At 29.7% G+C, this 15,623-nt stretch overlaps 2 protein-coding genes across 5 annotated transcripts in view; both read right to left on the bottom strand.

Moving 5' to 3' along the window:
- Window positions 1-799: 799 nt before the first annotated feature.
- LOC141447147 (uncharacterized) lies at window positions 800-6,633 on the bottom strand. 2 transcript variants are annotated; one of them, XM_074114394.1, is made up of 5 exons: window positions 6,475-6,633; window positions 5,668-5,922; window positions 5,353-5,580; window positions 3,239-3,280; window positions 800-2,858 (listed from the first exon to the last, which is right to left on the bottom strand). In XM_074114394.1, the coding sequence occupies exons 1-4, from the start codon at window positions 6,550-6,552 to the stop codon at window positions 3,272-3,274; spliced, it is 570 nt and encodes a 189-aa protein (XP_073970495.1). In that variant the 5' UTR covers window positions 6,553-6,633; the 3' UTR covers window positions 800-2,858; window positions 3,239-3,271. The 2 variants fall into 2 exon arrangements, with proteins under 2 accessions (XP_073970495.1, XP_073970494.1); XM_074114393.1 differs by lacking the exon at window positions 3,239-3,280.
- Window positions 6,634-8,015: 1,382 nt separating this feature from the next.
- Window positions 8,016-15,623, bottom strand: part of LOC141447138 (uncharacterized) — a 59,122-nt gene continuing 51,514 nt past the window's right edge. For all 3 annotated transcript variants that reach the window (XM_074114361.1, XM_074114362.1, XM_074114364.1), the window contains exons 8-14: window positions 12,915-13,044; window positions 11,575-11,697; window positions 11,003-11,092; window positions 10,766-10,889; window positions 10,133-10,351; window positions 8,714-8,805; window positions 8,016-8,554 (exon numbers count right to left, since the gene is read on the bottom strand). In XM_074114361.1, the coding sequence (XP_073970462.1) occupies window positions 8,426-8,554; window positions 8,714-8,805; window positions 10,133-10,351; window positions 10,766-10,889; window positions 11,003-11,092; window positions 11,575-11,697; window positions 12,915-13,044 (907 nt within the window). In that variant the 3' untranslated portion in view covers window positions 8,016-8,425. The remainder of the gene's footprint in view (window positions 8,555-8,713; window positions 8,806-10,132; window positions 10,352-10,765; window positions 10,890-11,002; window positions 11,093-11,574; window positions 11,698-12,914; window positions 13,045-15,623) is intronic.

Below are 15,623 nucleotides of genomic sequence, written 5' to 3'. Positions count from 1 at the left end.
TCTATTTAAAGTTTATTTTTTTACTTTATTTTATTTTTGATTTTTAGGGCTTTATAATATTTTTTGTTCCTTAGGCCTATCTATAACATATCATGTATAAAGCTTTGATATATAATAATATATTTAATTTTTTATAATATAACATCAAGTTGGTAAAAGAGTATATATGTTTTTAATTTAAATATTAACAAATAAATTTTAATATATTGCATGTTGCAACAATGCATTTATTTCTTCTAATTGTTGGCATTTAATATATTTTTAATAGATAGAGTCATTTAATGAGAAATAAATAAATCTGTTGTTTTTTTATCTGCTTATATAAGTGTGCTGCATACCATGAAAATGAGAAGCACAGTTTCCTTTTGTTGCGTAGATTTCATTTGTTTTAAGTGCTTCTGCCTCAGTCGGCTTACGTTTTCCTTGGGGTTCTAAAATGGATTTTTGAAGTAAGAGTCAAAATAATACGAAATGACATTTCATTTACTTTGATTAAATGTAATTCTATAAAAATTGTAAACAATTGTTTTGTTTATGTTGTTTCAATTTGTCGCATCTCTTGATTTTGACAATGTTGAATACTTGAATTTGAAACAATTCACATAGATTTTGCTTTCACTTCACTTTATGCTATAACTTTATAAACTAAAAAAAAGGGATGATTGTATAGTTGATTGTTGCATACTCTAGAATCGAATATTCCCATTCCGAGTCAATTTACAGTGAACAATAATGTTATATGGAAACAATATTCTATGTAAGTTTGGTGTGTCTTCTGTTCTATCTGTTTATGTACTGAATGTGGTCGGTTTTAAATGTTCTCTTTTTAACATTTAACCGTCATTTCAAACTGGCCACACTCAGTACATAATTAGACAGGATAGATGATCCATCGACCTTACATAGAACAATGTAAAAAAGTATAATTTGTCAATAGATGATCTAGATCGTGAAGATGACCCTAGTCCATAGGTCGAAAGCTTCGTTAGAAATAAAAAAAATAACGACCCAAGTCGGCCATATTCCTTCTTCCTTATGTTTATTTGGTAATAATGAAAGCCTCGTTCCAAAATTTGCAAAATCAAACATTTCTTAATTTCATTTCTCCCCATTACACTAATCCGGAATGGGTTGTTAATCCACTAACTATTCACAGCTATCCGCGCTTTTCTGCAAATTTGTTCTGTTATTAGCAACTTCATTCAAATTAGAGATTTAATTGGAGTGCTAAAACTCCAGTAGTTACAATTTGGAGCTCTTTGGAACTGGACCCCTAAGCTTTCAGTGCTTTTACAAAATCAAAGTTGAGTTTGCCATTGAAGTGGTCGTGAATAACGATTTTTAAATCTAAAAATTATGCAAAATAACTTTTGTAACAAAAAAAAAAAAAACCTGACGTTTATGTGATACACTATAAAATTATTATTATAAAATAAAAAGGGATGATTGTAATGTTCATTGTTTGCATACTCCAGAATCGTATATTCATAGTTAATTTTCAGTTAATTAAAGAAAGAACTGTGCTTTCATCATTTTCATAATATACGGTTCAAAAAATTTACTTGTAATTTTTTTTGAATGAAATTTAGAAATTGGCAAGTAATGTTATAATTTAGGCGACAAACTGTTCGTCATCAAATTTTTACTTTTTGTCCTTAATTTTGACTTATATAAGAACAAATGATTGCTTTAAACATTGCATTTACTTGCGCATTATTTGAAATGTTTATTTTTTTTAAAAGGCACTTAAAATCGATAAATACAAAGTAAAAATGATAATAAAGATCCTTAATAATTGAACTAAATAATTACTATATATTTGATGTAATCTATATTTGTGAATCAATATAACTCATAAATGTATTATTATTTTAATAAAAATAAAAAGAAAATTTAAATAAATTTTTTGAGGACCACATATTTATTAGAGGCAAAAATGAAAAAAATAAATCTGGCAGCAATCAAGGAGACATTTTCGGAAAAGGATGTGTAAATAATTCCAAAAGAAAAGCAAAAAAAATCAAATTTAATAACTTAAATTATTGGCGCATTGTTTTGTAACTAATTGGTTAAAATAAGAGTCTTTATTTTTATTTATTTTTTTTATTTACTATTTTGTTAATATTTTGTGAAATAAAATGCTATTCAAAATAAAAATATAGTTATGAGGTAAATAAATTTATTTTGTCCAGCCTCGTAAGTTTTTTGCATAAAAAAGCTAAAATTTCAAGTAAAAAAAAAAATTATTAAATTTAAAATATGGTTAATTTAGTTCTTTTTATTGCTTGTAGGTCATTGAATTGGATAAAGCTTATTTTAATATTATATGTTTAAAATTCTAAAAAAAAAAGTAAAGGTGTGCCCAATTTTAATGAATTTAACCACTTGGATAATTTAAAAAAATATAAACTATGGGGGAAAGTACATATATTATTTTAATTGTAATGTAATATAGTAATATTAATAACAATAAGTGTGCATGTTAGTTTGTAATAATAATTAGTTTTATATAATTATATAAATATATATATATGTTGTTTTTAAGAATATATATAAATAAAAGGTTCATTAAGTTAAAAAATAAAATGTATTAAAAAAAAATTAATAACAACTGGAATTGTCATATTGATAATGTAAGTGTAAAATTTGGCTAAAAATATTTCACCTGTACGATGAAAAAATATTAATAATTAAAACAAAAAGAAAATGATTAAAAAAAAACTTCGTTTAGTAAATGTTTTATTTGATTAGTGTTGTGTTTGTTTAGTGACATAAATTAGTTTTTGGTTTTTACATTATTAACAGGGGATAGGTTAGTTTCAGACTCGTTTACCTCTTCTTCATTCTATTCTGGTGATCTGCAAACCCAGAAATTGGTTTTACAAATAATGGCAAAAGGAAGTAAAAAAAAAAAAAAAACATTTCAATTTATAAGTGGACAGTACTTTTAACAAGACGGAACCTTCTCATCAAGTATCTTCTTTTTTTTAATGTCATGTAGATTTTTGACCAGCTGGGATGTCTTTAGATTATAATGTGTACCAATTATATTTATTTTTAGGATTATCCTATTTTAGATATTGTGATTAGATATCCAAAGAAGAGAATGGAACGTCAGCCTATTCTGTGATAGAAACAGTTATCTAGCTACATAGGTCCAAGTTTGAAATTGGATACGAGTAATTCAATATATGGGGGTACCACTTTAGCGGAACGAGGATTACGAAAAAAACATTACCGAGTCGTTGTAGTTCCTTTTCAAGTTTATCTCTTAAGTATCCTAGAAACAATGCAATTTAAATTTAACACAAGGCAATTTATGTAACAATAAATGGGTGTTAAAAAAGTAAGTGATCTATTTCTCATTCTCGTAACTTGATATCATATTGACCTATTTATCATCTATGTTGGTATATGAAAAGTTATTAGGGAACTTAATGAGGGACCATAGCGTCTCATAAAATTACTTTATACAAAGCAATAGTGTTGATTTATAGTTTGTAAACAAACACATTCTGGCTCTAGTGGCGAGTGTAAGAACTTCAAGAACAAGTTCTGAAAGTTATGTGTAAATTAAATATGTATTAGGTTGCTTGAAAACGCACATTATCTTCATTTTAAGGTTTTTAATGTTATGAAATCTTTATTTACTTTGAATAAGCCTTCTTTTTTTTCTGAGAACCCTAAGTTAATTGGGGGGAAAAAAAACATTCAATGCTAGACAAGTTCCCGAAGAATATTAGTAGAGAGATCTCACCAATTGACGAATTTAACCAATTCTTTTTTAAACTCCGAAGATTTGAGTCACATTTAATTATTACCAACATTAGACAGCTAAAACCGTACGAGGGTCGTTTGAAAAGTCCGTGCAAAAATAAAAACTACTTAATTTTTTGGGGTAAACCTTTTTTATTTTTCAACATAGTCTCCTTTTAGGCTTATACACTTCGTCCAACGCTGCTGTAGTTTGTTGATCCCTTCCGAATAATAGGATTTGTCCAAGTCTGAAAAATAGCCATTCGTTTCTGCAATCACCTCCTCGTTTGAATAAAATCTTTTCTCCGCCAGCCATTTCTTCATATTGGGGAACAAATAGTAGTCCGAGGGAGCCAAGTCTGGAGAATGGATGTGAAACGAGTTGGAACCCTATTTCCATTAATTTTGCGATCACAACTGCTGAGGTGTGAGCTGGTGCGTTCTCGTGATGGAAAAGGACTTTTTTGTGGGCCAATCGTGGGCGTTTTTCTTGCAGCTCGGTTTTCAAACGGTCTAATAACGATGAATAATATGCACCTGTAATAGTTTTACCTTTTTCCAGATAGTCGATGAGGATTATTCCTTGCGAATCCCAAAAGACAGTCGCCATAATCTTTCCGGCCGAAGGAACGGTCTTCGCCTTTTTTGGCGCAGATTCCCCCTTGGTAACCCATTGTTTAGATTGTTCTTTGGTCTCAGGAGTGTAGTGATGTATCCATGTTTCATCCACAGTGACGAAACGACGCTTAAAGTCCTGCGGATTCTTCTGGAACAGCTGCAAACCGTCCTTGCAACACTTCACACGATTTTGTTTTTGGTCAAGCGTGAGCAATCGCGGCACCCATCTTGCGGATAGCTTTGTCATGTCCAAATGTTGATGCAAAATATTATGTACCCGTTCATTCGAGATGCCCACAGCACTAGCAATCTCACGTACCTTCACTCTTCTGTCATCCATCACCATATCATGGATTTTATCAATGATTTCTGGAGTAGTAACCTGAACAGGGCGTCCAGAACGTTCAGTGTCACTTGTGCCCATATGGCCACTTCGAAAATTTTGAAACCACTTATAAACTGTTCTAATCGAAGGTGCAGAGTTACAATAATGTTTATCAAGCTTCTCTTTAGTCTCCTGAGGCGTTTTGCCTTTCATAAAGTAGTGTTTAATCAACACACGAAATTCTTTTTCGTCCATTTTTTGAAAATCACTCGACTTCCTCGATTCAAACGAATGCCAAACAAAGAAATAGACCGATCTGGCTGAAACTTGGTGTGTGTTCTTCCAAGAGATGCTACTAACTAAACATAACCTCGATACGCGACAGTGGTGCTATCTCTCTGACTTTGCACGGACTTTTCATACGACCCTCGTACATTAAATTAAGTCTACCACAACCCCTTCCATAACATTGAGATCAGAAATGAATTTTTCTAGACAAATGAAATGTAAGTTAAGGAATCTTAAGTATAGGGATGGATGTATATTAGCAGATAATATCTGAAGAAAACTCAAAAAAAGCTGTGCTCTAATTTTTACCCTAACTACTATAAGAATGAAAGAAAGTAAAATGTATTTGGAGAGTTACTACTCACAATTGGTCTTGCTGGTGGAATGGTAATAGTTAGTTTGTTGCCGATAGCTTTTACTATGATACCGCTTATATTATAGAATGGTGGTATTTCGTACTGTTTTATCATCTGTTTATAATAAATACCACCATCTGGATGTTTATTTTCTACTTGTGCTTCAACGACCAGAAAACCTTCTTCAACTCTTACTTTTACATCTCTAGCATTAAATCCTTCGATATCAACGGTTACCTGGAGTTCAAAAGAAAAAGTTGAAAGAAAATAAAAAAGATCAACTATTTAAGGTAAATATTATTTAAGCCTTCTTTCTGTACTTACAATCATACCCGATTTTTCTGAATACATTACACTGTTGAAATGTGCTTTAGGTACTTTAACAGCAAGAAGGTCTGTCTCATTTTTCTTGTTCAATAGCGGCAATCCAATCATTGGCTTTTCTGTGAAATAACTTAATAGCTGATTGCGTAGGAATGTAAATAAGGCAAGTTGATGTTTCACTGACGCCTGCCATAGACTCAATGGTTGGGTTTTATTGTGTGGATGGGCTCTTTTATTTGGAATGTTTGCAACTGCCTAAAAAACAAACAAAAATCTATTTATTTAGTGCAGGTCTTTCATTGACCTTTTCAATGATCAAAAAATAATAATAATAATTAACTCTTGCAAGTAAACAAACATGTGCCACAATATGAAGCAAATTTTGCTTTCTTGTTGAGAATGCAAGTATTTCGACCTAACTGTCAGCACAAGGTTGACATGAAACAAGGTAAGCGTTAGAAAAATGTCTTCCTTAACCTTTTTTTTCTATAGCCTGAAGGCGAAGGCTACAGCGAGGTTTACATTACACGCAATAGGAATGAAGAATATATCCCCTAGATTGATCTAATTTTTGCTTGTAAAGGTAATGACAATTAATTGACATGGTCATTTAAGAGACAGAGGATTCATCTAAAACGTTTTTTGCACAGGTGCTTTAAAGTTGGTCAAATTAAAAGCAAAAATTCTGAAATTAAACATAATACACTGTTCTTTCTTATTGCAATTTTAGTCTCATTAAATCGAAAAACTAAGATGAATAAACTAAAACTCGTGGACAATAAAATTTTGTCCATAATTTTTGCTTACTGTGCATTTCGTTGCTTTCTGTAACATTTGGTACCCAACAATTTTGGAAGTGACAAAATTGTTTAGTTTTAATAACATTTTAATAAAATTTTGATAATTATAAGGTCTGATTTTTAATAATGTAATTGTTAATGCGTATAATAGGAGTTGTTATAGAAATAAAAATAAATCTGAAATATATGATTTATTTTTTAAAATAACATATATTATGCCATATAAAAAGTCATATATATTTATTTTATTATTTAATTTTCATATTAATATTAAAGACATTAACGACTAGACGACATATATAAGACTAGGCTGGCATTTTATTTGATTAAATATTTATAGTAAGCTACAAATTCACAAAACTGGTAATAAATTACACTTAACATCTAATAGGTACACATCAGGTTTTTCAGTACATAAAAATACATTATAATAATCATACTAAGATTTTCTTAATGATATATACTTTAGTATAAGGCTTTCATTACTTTTATTTTGTTGATTCTTATCATATCAAAAATGAAATAAACTAAATGCCTACAGTTGCCTTAAAGATCAGAATTGTTACTTGTACATCAATCAGTACTTTATTTTCTAATATGTACAGTTATGAAGTACGAAAAATCAAATCTCTTAAAATATTTTGATCCCAATGTATTCGTAGTGTGCGCAATTTCAAAAACGATTTTTTTCTCTTTTTTAAGTAATAAACAGAGGTAGTACAATTAAATTGCATACAAAAAAATTTGCACATTTACACTCTAGTAAATTCTAGTTTTATTTCAATTTAAATTTATTGTGTACTCTTAGATGGATGGTTTGTTAAAAAAAAAAAAATCATATGCCTTAATTTAATTAATTGATAATTATAATCAATCTAAAACTTTAATTAATCTAAATCAATTTAAAACAGCCTTGTTTTAATTTTATATAACTTCGTTCAACATAATCATTATTAAATACAACACCCATTGCTCAATACTAGAAAATGGATGGTATACATACATTTTTTTACTTGTTTTATGCACTTTTTTTTAGGATAAGTAAACATCAATAAATTATCATTTATTTACAAGTTATTAAAATGAATATAGAACTAACCCTTATACTACTGTCCTATCGGACAGTTTTAATATTCATTTTGCTGATAAATATATATATATCATATTTATAACAGGTGCACCTTTCAATTTGAATTAAATATATGGTACCCATCGGATTATATGCGATTTCAGTATTTGTGCAAATCAATCATTACAATTAGAAAATGATTTTTATAAAGTAAGGTATAATAAATGCTATAAGATTTATTTATTTATTTATTTTAATATGGTTATAAAAATTCAATATTTTACTACTGTAATTTGGAATCAATTACCATGTGGGAAGAGATTTCTGAAGAAAAAGTGGGCAAGACTTTTGACTTTTCTACTTAGAAGTATAAGAAAAATAAATTTTTGAATTTGAATAGGAAAAATGTAGTAAACATTATTCTTTAATCATGAGCTGAAAATAGACTTCTCTAATCTCCATTATATAGTTATTAAAAATAAAAACCCGTGAATTAATTGAATTGAACGTGGGAATAATGAATTTTGTAAAACATTCAAATAAGTTTCCAATTCATTTTGTGAATTGTTCTAACAACTTTAATTATTCTAGGTAAATACTTATTCAAATTTTTGCTGACTCCCCCCCTCTTTAAAAATAAATAAGAATGAAACTGTATACATAATCTGAAAAATACTTTTTTTTACATAAAGTATATAACAATGGCAAACTTAATTTGATTGCAAATAAAGAAAAATGTTTTTCTTAGATTAAATACACACTTATTTTGAAAACATACTTTTGATTTTTTTTTTTCCTTAAAATTCTCACCTGCCATTAAAAATTTGGTTTACTGAAGTTGATTTTCTTCAATAATGCTTTTTATGATACAAAAAAAGACTGTCAATGTTTAATGCCTAAATCTCTTCATAAACATTGGTTCATGATCATCCGTAAGTTCTGCTAACTCTTTTTCTGTATTTCTATGCATCCCGCCTTCTTTACTTAACAACCAGTAAGTGTCGAGTACTCCTTTACCCTAAACAACAAAATGAGTTTATTGCTTGCTATGAATTTCTTAAAATAGTCATCTGATTAAAAAAAAAAACCTCAATTAACATAAACATCCAGAAATTCATCTTAAGATAAAACAACTCTAAATTAGATATTGAGGAATTGATAACAAAATTTACTATACCTTAATATCAACGAATCCTCTATGTTCAGTATTAAATCCTCCGACTTCATCTAATGCTTTTTTCATCTCAAGGCTTATATGGATTTTCAGAGCTGCAACATTTGCGTATTACAATTTCGATTAAAGCATATTTCTGTTAACTTAAATGGATTGCTTTCGAATGTTATGGCAACTATAATTGTAATAATTACTGCTAGGCTTTCAAATCAAAGATAGTTGTTTTTAGAAAAGGTGGTCTGGTTCTATCAGGACCAGAAAAATGAGGTTGTTAATATAGATATTTAAGGATTCTTTTAAAGTCCAGTCTCTCCTTAAACAGTCATTTTAGTGAAAAAAATCTCTAAAGCACATCAATTATTAATTTTATTTAGCATATGTATATATTTAGTTTATTTTGTTTGTCAGAGAAGAATTGAAAATCTTTTAGTATAACTTATTTTTTATTTTTACTCTCCAAGTATCTTTTATTTTCTCATTTTATAATTGTATATTATCTCTTTGTTTTTCCTTTTATTTCGTTCTCATTAGTGTATTAATAACATTCTTATAAATATCTTTGTATTCATTTATCTGAATGTATTTTTCATTTATTTTCTATAAGCAACTACTCCAGCAGACGGCATGGCCATGCTGTATACTTATCCATGGTCAAGCTGTATATGCTGTGCACTTAACACTTTTGAATCATTGTATTTATTTATAAATAACAGTTGTATTTTATTATTTTTTTTGTTGGGTCAAATTTCTCTGTTATATACACTTGTATTTAAACAGTTATTAATAAATAATTTATTTAAATAAAGGTTATAATAATAATAATAATACTGCTAGGCTTTCAAACTAAAGAAAACCTGATTTAAAAACAAAACAAAAAAACATGCTGGGTTTGATCGTAAGAATAATTCATAACTTTTCTAATAAAAATGGGGACGGTCTTGCAAACTAAATTCGCTGACATTTGCTTTCGTTAGCCATTCTAAGGTAAAAGACAACAATTTTCTTATTACACTGTTGCAAGCAAATGCATAATTTGAAATCTCTACCAACTAAGTTCGTCAGGTAATTATTAGGTTTTATTTACTTTTTCATGGTTAAAATAATGTTGTTTTATATCTTTCTTATGAATAAACTTGCGAAGACATATAACTGCCTTGTTCAAGCAATTATAATTCACCACGTTGTGAAGCCACTTTTTCGTAAAGCCTTATGATTGAAACATTTAAATTTAATTGCATAAGAACTCCGGATCTAAATTTATGAATCTTTTACTAACAAAGAAGAATCCAAATATCAAACAGGCAGTTAGTTATATGTCATCCTCTTCATAATCTTCGCCATTAGTTACAAGAAAATATTTGTTGAGGGAGAGAGAGTGATTTAAATTGTTGAACGATAAAGAGTACAAAAAAAAAAGTCTACCTTCTCCAGTTGATTCCATTCGCGATGCAGTGTTGACCGTATCCCCGAACAGACAATATCTCGGCATTTTAGTCCCAACTATACCAGCAACTACCGGCCCCGTGTGTACACCGCTTCTTATATGAAGCCGTTCAGATGGCCTGTGTGGGATTGGAAATAGGATAGATCCATCTAGGAGATCTAACGCCATAGTTGCTATTTCTGACACATGTCGTTTTCCTGTTGTTAAAAAAAAAAATCAATTAGCCTCTCAATGCTACAGAAATTCATCATTAATTATTTATATTTGTTACAATTATTTTATAATTGTTAGAAAAAGCTCAATGCAAAAATTCTGAAAGAAAAATATGCACCTAACTTCTTTGGCAACTTTGTTTTGAATGTAAAAACTATTTTAAACCTGAAAAATGTTCTTTACGCATTAATTTTTTAAGCCAAATTATTCTGTTTTTCTTTTCCTCCTTTGACTACTTGAGAAATAATAATTGCTCTTAAACTAGATTTTTTAATTGTTGAGAACCGGACAAAGTTGTTAGCTCTTCAAAATTTACATCAATGCAAATCATAAATAATTTTACTATTTTAAAAAAAATAAATTTCTACAGATAATCTACAATGCATTGCAAATAATACCATTTTTGACTGGAAGGCCTGAAGCAACCATATAGGAATCACCAATGGTTTCCACCTTGTACACATCATACTTTTCTATAAGTGCATCAAACAATCTGTACACTTTGTTTAGAAACATAACCACCTGTATTATCGACAAATTATAATTAATTGTAACTTAGTTCAATTGAAGAAAGAAGTTTGTTAGTAATAAAATTGTTAGAAAAAGAAATAAAAACAATTATTAAAATAGCGTACCTCTAATGGTGTACTAACTGCTGCAATTTCCGTAAAACCGACAATATCACTGAAGTAAACTGTTACGTGATCGTAATACTCGGCTGGTACCTGACAACAATCAGAATGAAGATTGTACACCAAGGTAAACATCACAAAAATATGCAGTAGAAGAAAAGAAATGTATAGCAGCTGATCAAAATTTAGTTGTCTTTATGAAGATAGGAATGTTTGGTTAGTGTTGACATATTTTTGGTGAAGAGATTACTTTTGAAGTAAAATTGTTTATTAGAAGGCAAAAAATAAAACAAGAAACCAATTTTCTAAAACAAAGGAACTTCTTCATTAAAATAAAAATTATTTTAATGATATAAAGCCTTTACTTTTCACGATTAAACACAAATAAGTTCAAATTATTCAGTTAATTTTGTGGGTGGAAAAAATTGCAAAAGATTCAATTTGATTATAAAAAAAAATGAGAGTGTAATTAAAAATAAAATGCAGTAAGTTTTATAGTGCTGTTTAATTAAAAAAGGAAATTATCTTTTACCTACATTAAGCAACCAAAATGATTAAAAAAATTCACTACCCACGTGCTGTGTATGTTTTAACCGCTGAGCAACACTAGGTGGTAACATCTGATACAGCAGAGTATCGCTTCGATGTTTCTCAATTCTTAACTCGCTGGCTTTCTGAGCTAGATTTGCGGCATACATCTACAAATACAATTAAGTAAATTTTTTTTTTATTAGACATTTTATTGAATTAAAAAACTGTAAAAAATTAAAGAGATTACCGAACTGCAGTATAATTAAAACAATTACAAGTTGATCACTGCTGCTGAGAGTTCCTCAAAAAGTTCATAAGCAGAACAATTAGGCAGAAGGCAATGTATTCGATTAGAAAGGGTCACAATACAGAAACAAGTTTTATTTTTGGATTGGAAGTTACAAATAGAGAATGTATTGACACAAATGGCAGACGTTTCTATCACCGATTTTCATTTAATAACTGGTGATAGAAACAATCCTCATTTAGCAACATTTGCAATACTAACGTCTACTTCATAGTTTAGGAGGTCATCGTCGAGAGAAATAAATCAGCGTTGGTTTATTGCAAAATAACAGATGCAAAATAAACTCACATCACGATGCATACAAAAGCAATGTAAATGTTGTCTAGCAATAGCAAGTTATAAATAAACTAATTATGAATTGCTATTAAATAACTATGTAATTCAGACATAATTACAGGTAGAAATATGTTTTGATAAGTGCCTGATTCACAATAACACACAATAACTTCAACTTCTGATTTAAATCGTAAGTGCCATCCTTGCTATTTCAATCTTTTATCAACATCAAGTAAATGCTTCTTTTTAAAGGAATTTTTCAAGCTATTGCAATCTAAACGTCACAGGAGTAGTCTACATCGAATAGAAATTGATAGTAGCTTAAATGGATTTTAAAGACGGCCTTTATTTATGAAGTAGAGCAAATTATGATGCCAATGCAATAGTTAAGTGGTAAACGATCCCGACAAGACGAAATGCAAAAACGCTGTTCAGGTACTCAGGGAATTGAACCCAAAACAACTAATAAATTTTTCTCTGATTTCGTAAAGATGTTTGCAGAGCTAAGAAGAACAGAGTTGGGAGTTCTTACATGGACAAACAGCAACAAAACTTACAAGTATTTATGTAAGTAGTACAGGCCAGATTCATCGATTTGCTTATAAGGTTAAGTCTGCTAATCAATGACAAGGATATATAAAATATATAGGACAAAAAAAAAGTGAACTATTTTACTATTAAAATCAAAAACTAACCTAAACAAAAGGAGCAAAACAAAAATGGTTTTAAAACTTTCAAAATCAAATAAAGTAGAATTATAATGAAAAACATATTCAAGGTAAACATGAATAAAAACATTACCTGAATAGTGGCAACAGCATTCCTCACTAATATAATAATAATTGGTGAAACCAATAATACTATAACCAAAATAGTAATACCAATAGCTTCTTGTCTATTTGCATCTCGTAAATCAGAATTAACATAATCCCTGCAACATTGTCAGGCATTACCTAGAGAAGAGGAGTTAATAGCAATTTAGTGGTAATTTGAAAATTTTGTTTTTACCATTAAATTCACATCAAAAATATTAATACTGAAATTCCTTCAATGAAGACTATATCTAGCAGATTACAGTTTATTCATTTGCATATATGTATCCATTGGGTACAAGGAGGTAGGAATAAATACAGGTATTATTTACATTTAGATAAATTTGTTGCCCAAACTCAACTTCTACAGCAACTTATCTGGTTAATTCCATAATAATCGCGAAAAATACTGAAATATGAAATTCAGTTCCTTAAATTCATATAGATTAAGAAAAAGAATGTTCGTTTATTAGATTTCAGTATATATCTTTGTAAATAAAAAATTTATATTAACTCTTTATTTCTTTTTTATAATTATGACATAAGTACTTCATCTTAGAGTTTCGACGAGCTGCAATTTCTATACAGCAAATTGAATGGTGTATCATACTTCTAATTAGTACTCTTCAATTGTTAAATATTGTAATTTGTTGAACACATACATAGCAAGAAGTGGCTGTTGTACTATCGTATTATTACCAACCGATCACTATGCACGCTTTTAAAAGGATAACTGCTGCCTGTCTTCGATCAGAAGTGAAGTGCAAACAAAAAGCAAAAGCGGATGGAAAACGGTGGCAAGTATTGGTTGAACCAGGTGGACGAGTTCCACCTAATCTGACAAGAAGGGACGGCCGTGGCCTGCTTCAGACTGCTCACGGGTCATGATTATTTGCATGCCCACCTATATTGCATTGGGTTGACGGTGGACCCGACCTGCACTCTGTGTGGAAGAGAAGACATGTCCTCCGAACACCTTGACGTGTGTCCTTCTATCGAGGACATAAGAAGTATTATCTTATCGTACGATATCTACGAGAAAAAAGCGTTAGTGTACTGAGTAGCCCGAAGTCGGATGGCAGAACTGCCGTGACTTACGGGTGGCGTAGATAAAAAAAAAAAAACCTATCGTATTATATACAATAAATATGTTTCAGTTAACAGCAATTATTTTTTTTTTTATATTATTGGGTTCCAAAATAGTAGCTTTCCGCTGACTAAATATTTACTGGACGAAGAGCTTTTAAAGGAGTAAAGCAAACAATATTGATAAGTAATTACATTTACATTGCTTCCAAAAGATTACCAATGTTATCTAGCATATGTTCGTGAATTTGAGAGTATCTAATCAAACTAAGAATAAGAAAACTTCAAGCTTAGTTATTTATTTTTAATGTTTGTAATGTCATCGTTTAAAAAGAGAGCAAAGAATATTGTATTTTTAGTGTGTTAGGAGCAATTTAAGCTAGCTGAATCACAGAGAATTTATTATGATTTTAGAGTAAAATAAATTGTTTAATGAAGTTTTCCTATTTCAGTAGAAGGTTCTGGCATTGTTGGATTCATTCAAAGGAAGAAGCAGGGCTAAATAGATTTCTATTTCGTTAAAATAATACCATTAAACTGAATTTATAGCTAATGTGAGTTGAAATTAATGGATTAATATTTTCTAGATAGGTTATTCATTTATATAAATCAACGACCTAATTAAAAAAAAAAAATCCTAAGATATTTCAATAAAAATTGAACTCTAAAAATAATAATAAATAATTTTTTGTCAGCATGAAACATTTCAGAAATTTAACCATTTAACAAATCAAAAAATTATAAAATAAACAACAAAACCAAACCTATAATTAAACCTATTATGTCCAAAGAGTATCGAGACAGCCTCAAACACTCTCCTGAATTGGAAAGCTTTGTACCTCTAAATGAAGAGGCGAGTGCACCAGTCCTAACTAAGAAGCCACCTCTGAAAAAGGTTCTTAATCAAAGCAGCAACATCAACTACATTATAAATCTAATTGATAAAATAGACAGTCATCACTCCAACAGTGAGGAAATATTTAAACAACTCACTAATAGGTTAGAAGAAATTTTAATTGAAAATAGTAAAAAAACAGCGGACCAAAACCCTACAATCACAGCTGCTACACGATCAAGTATCGTACCTTTAAACAATAATCCAACACACAGTGCAATAAGCCCAACCAACATTTCACAACAAACGACGTAATTCCACTCTGCGTTTATATGTATTCCCAATTCACGTCCCTACTAAATAATAATTGTGCAGTATGGTCCGCTTCATATAGTTGTCATCCCTTTTAATACGTTACCCGACTCCTTTAATGCTAATTGGCTGTTACAATGATCTCAGTGTTACAATTAAATATTTGTAGTATTTCAAGTAACAGAAATTATCTAGAGGCATACCTAAAAATTAACAGCATAGACATCGCTTTGCTATCTGAGACTTGGCTGAAAAATAATAAACCTTTTCATATCTCTGGCTACTCTACAGTCCGAGCTGATCGGGAAGATGGCTACGGAGGTTCTTGCATATTAATTAGAAATAAAATATACTTCTCTGAGCTTAGCTTTAACCGCAAATTTAATAATCGCTTCATTCAGACATGCGGAATTACTTTGAACTTACAAAATACAGAACTAAAAATCCTTTCCTTATATTGTTCAC

The sequence above is a fragment of the Rhodnius prolixus genome, unplaced genomic scaffold (assembly GCF_049639745.1).
Source record: "Rhodnius prolixus isolate KJV_2025 unplaced genomic scaffold, Rpr scaffold_7, whole genome shotgun sequence".
NCBI classification, from domain to species: domain Eukaryota; kingdom Metazoa; phylum Arthropoda; class Insecta; order Hemiptera; family Reduviidae; genus Rhodnius; species Rhodnius prolixus.
The sequence above is the reverse complement of the archived record's forward strand: the minus strand, read 5'-3'. Positions and strand labels throughout refer to the sequence as shown.

Coding starts and splice junctions, on each gene's coding strand:
- LOC141447147 (XM_074114393.1), bottom strand. CDS start 6,552: ATGTTATTAAAACTAAACAATTTTGTCACTTCCAAAATTGTTGGGTAC. Junction 5,923..6,474: donor AGAAAGCAACGAAATGCACA/GTAAGCAAAAAT, acceptor TTTGTTTTTTAG/GCAGTTGCAAACATTCCAAA. Junction 5,581..5,667: donor CAGAAAAATCGGGTATGATT/GTAAGTACAGAA, acceptor TTTGAACTCCAG/GTAACCGTTGATATCGAAGG.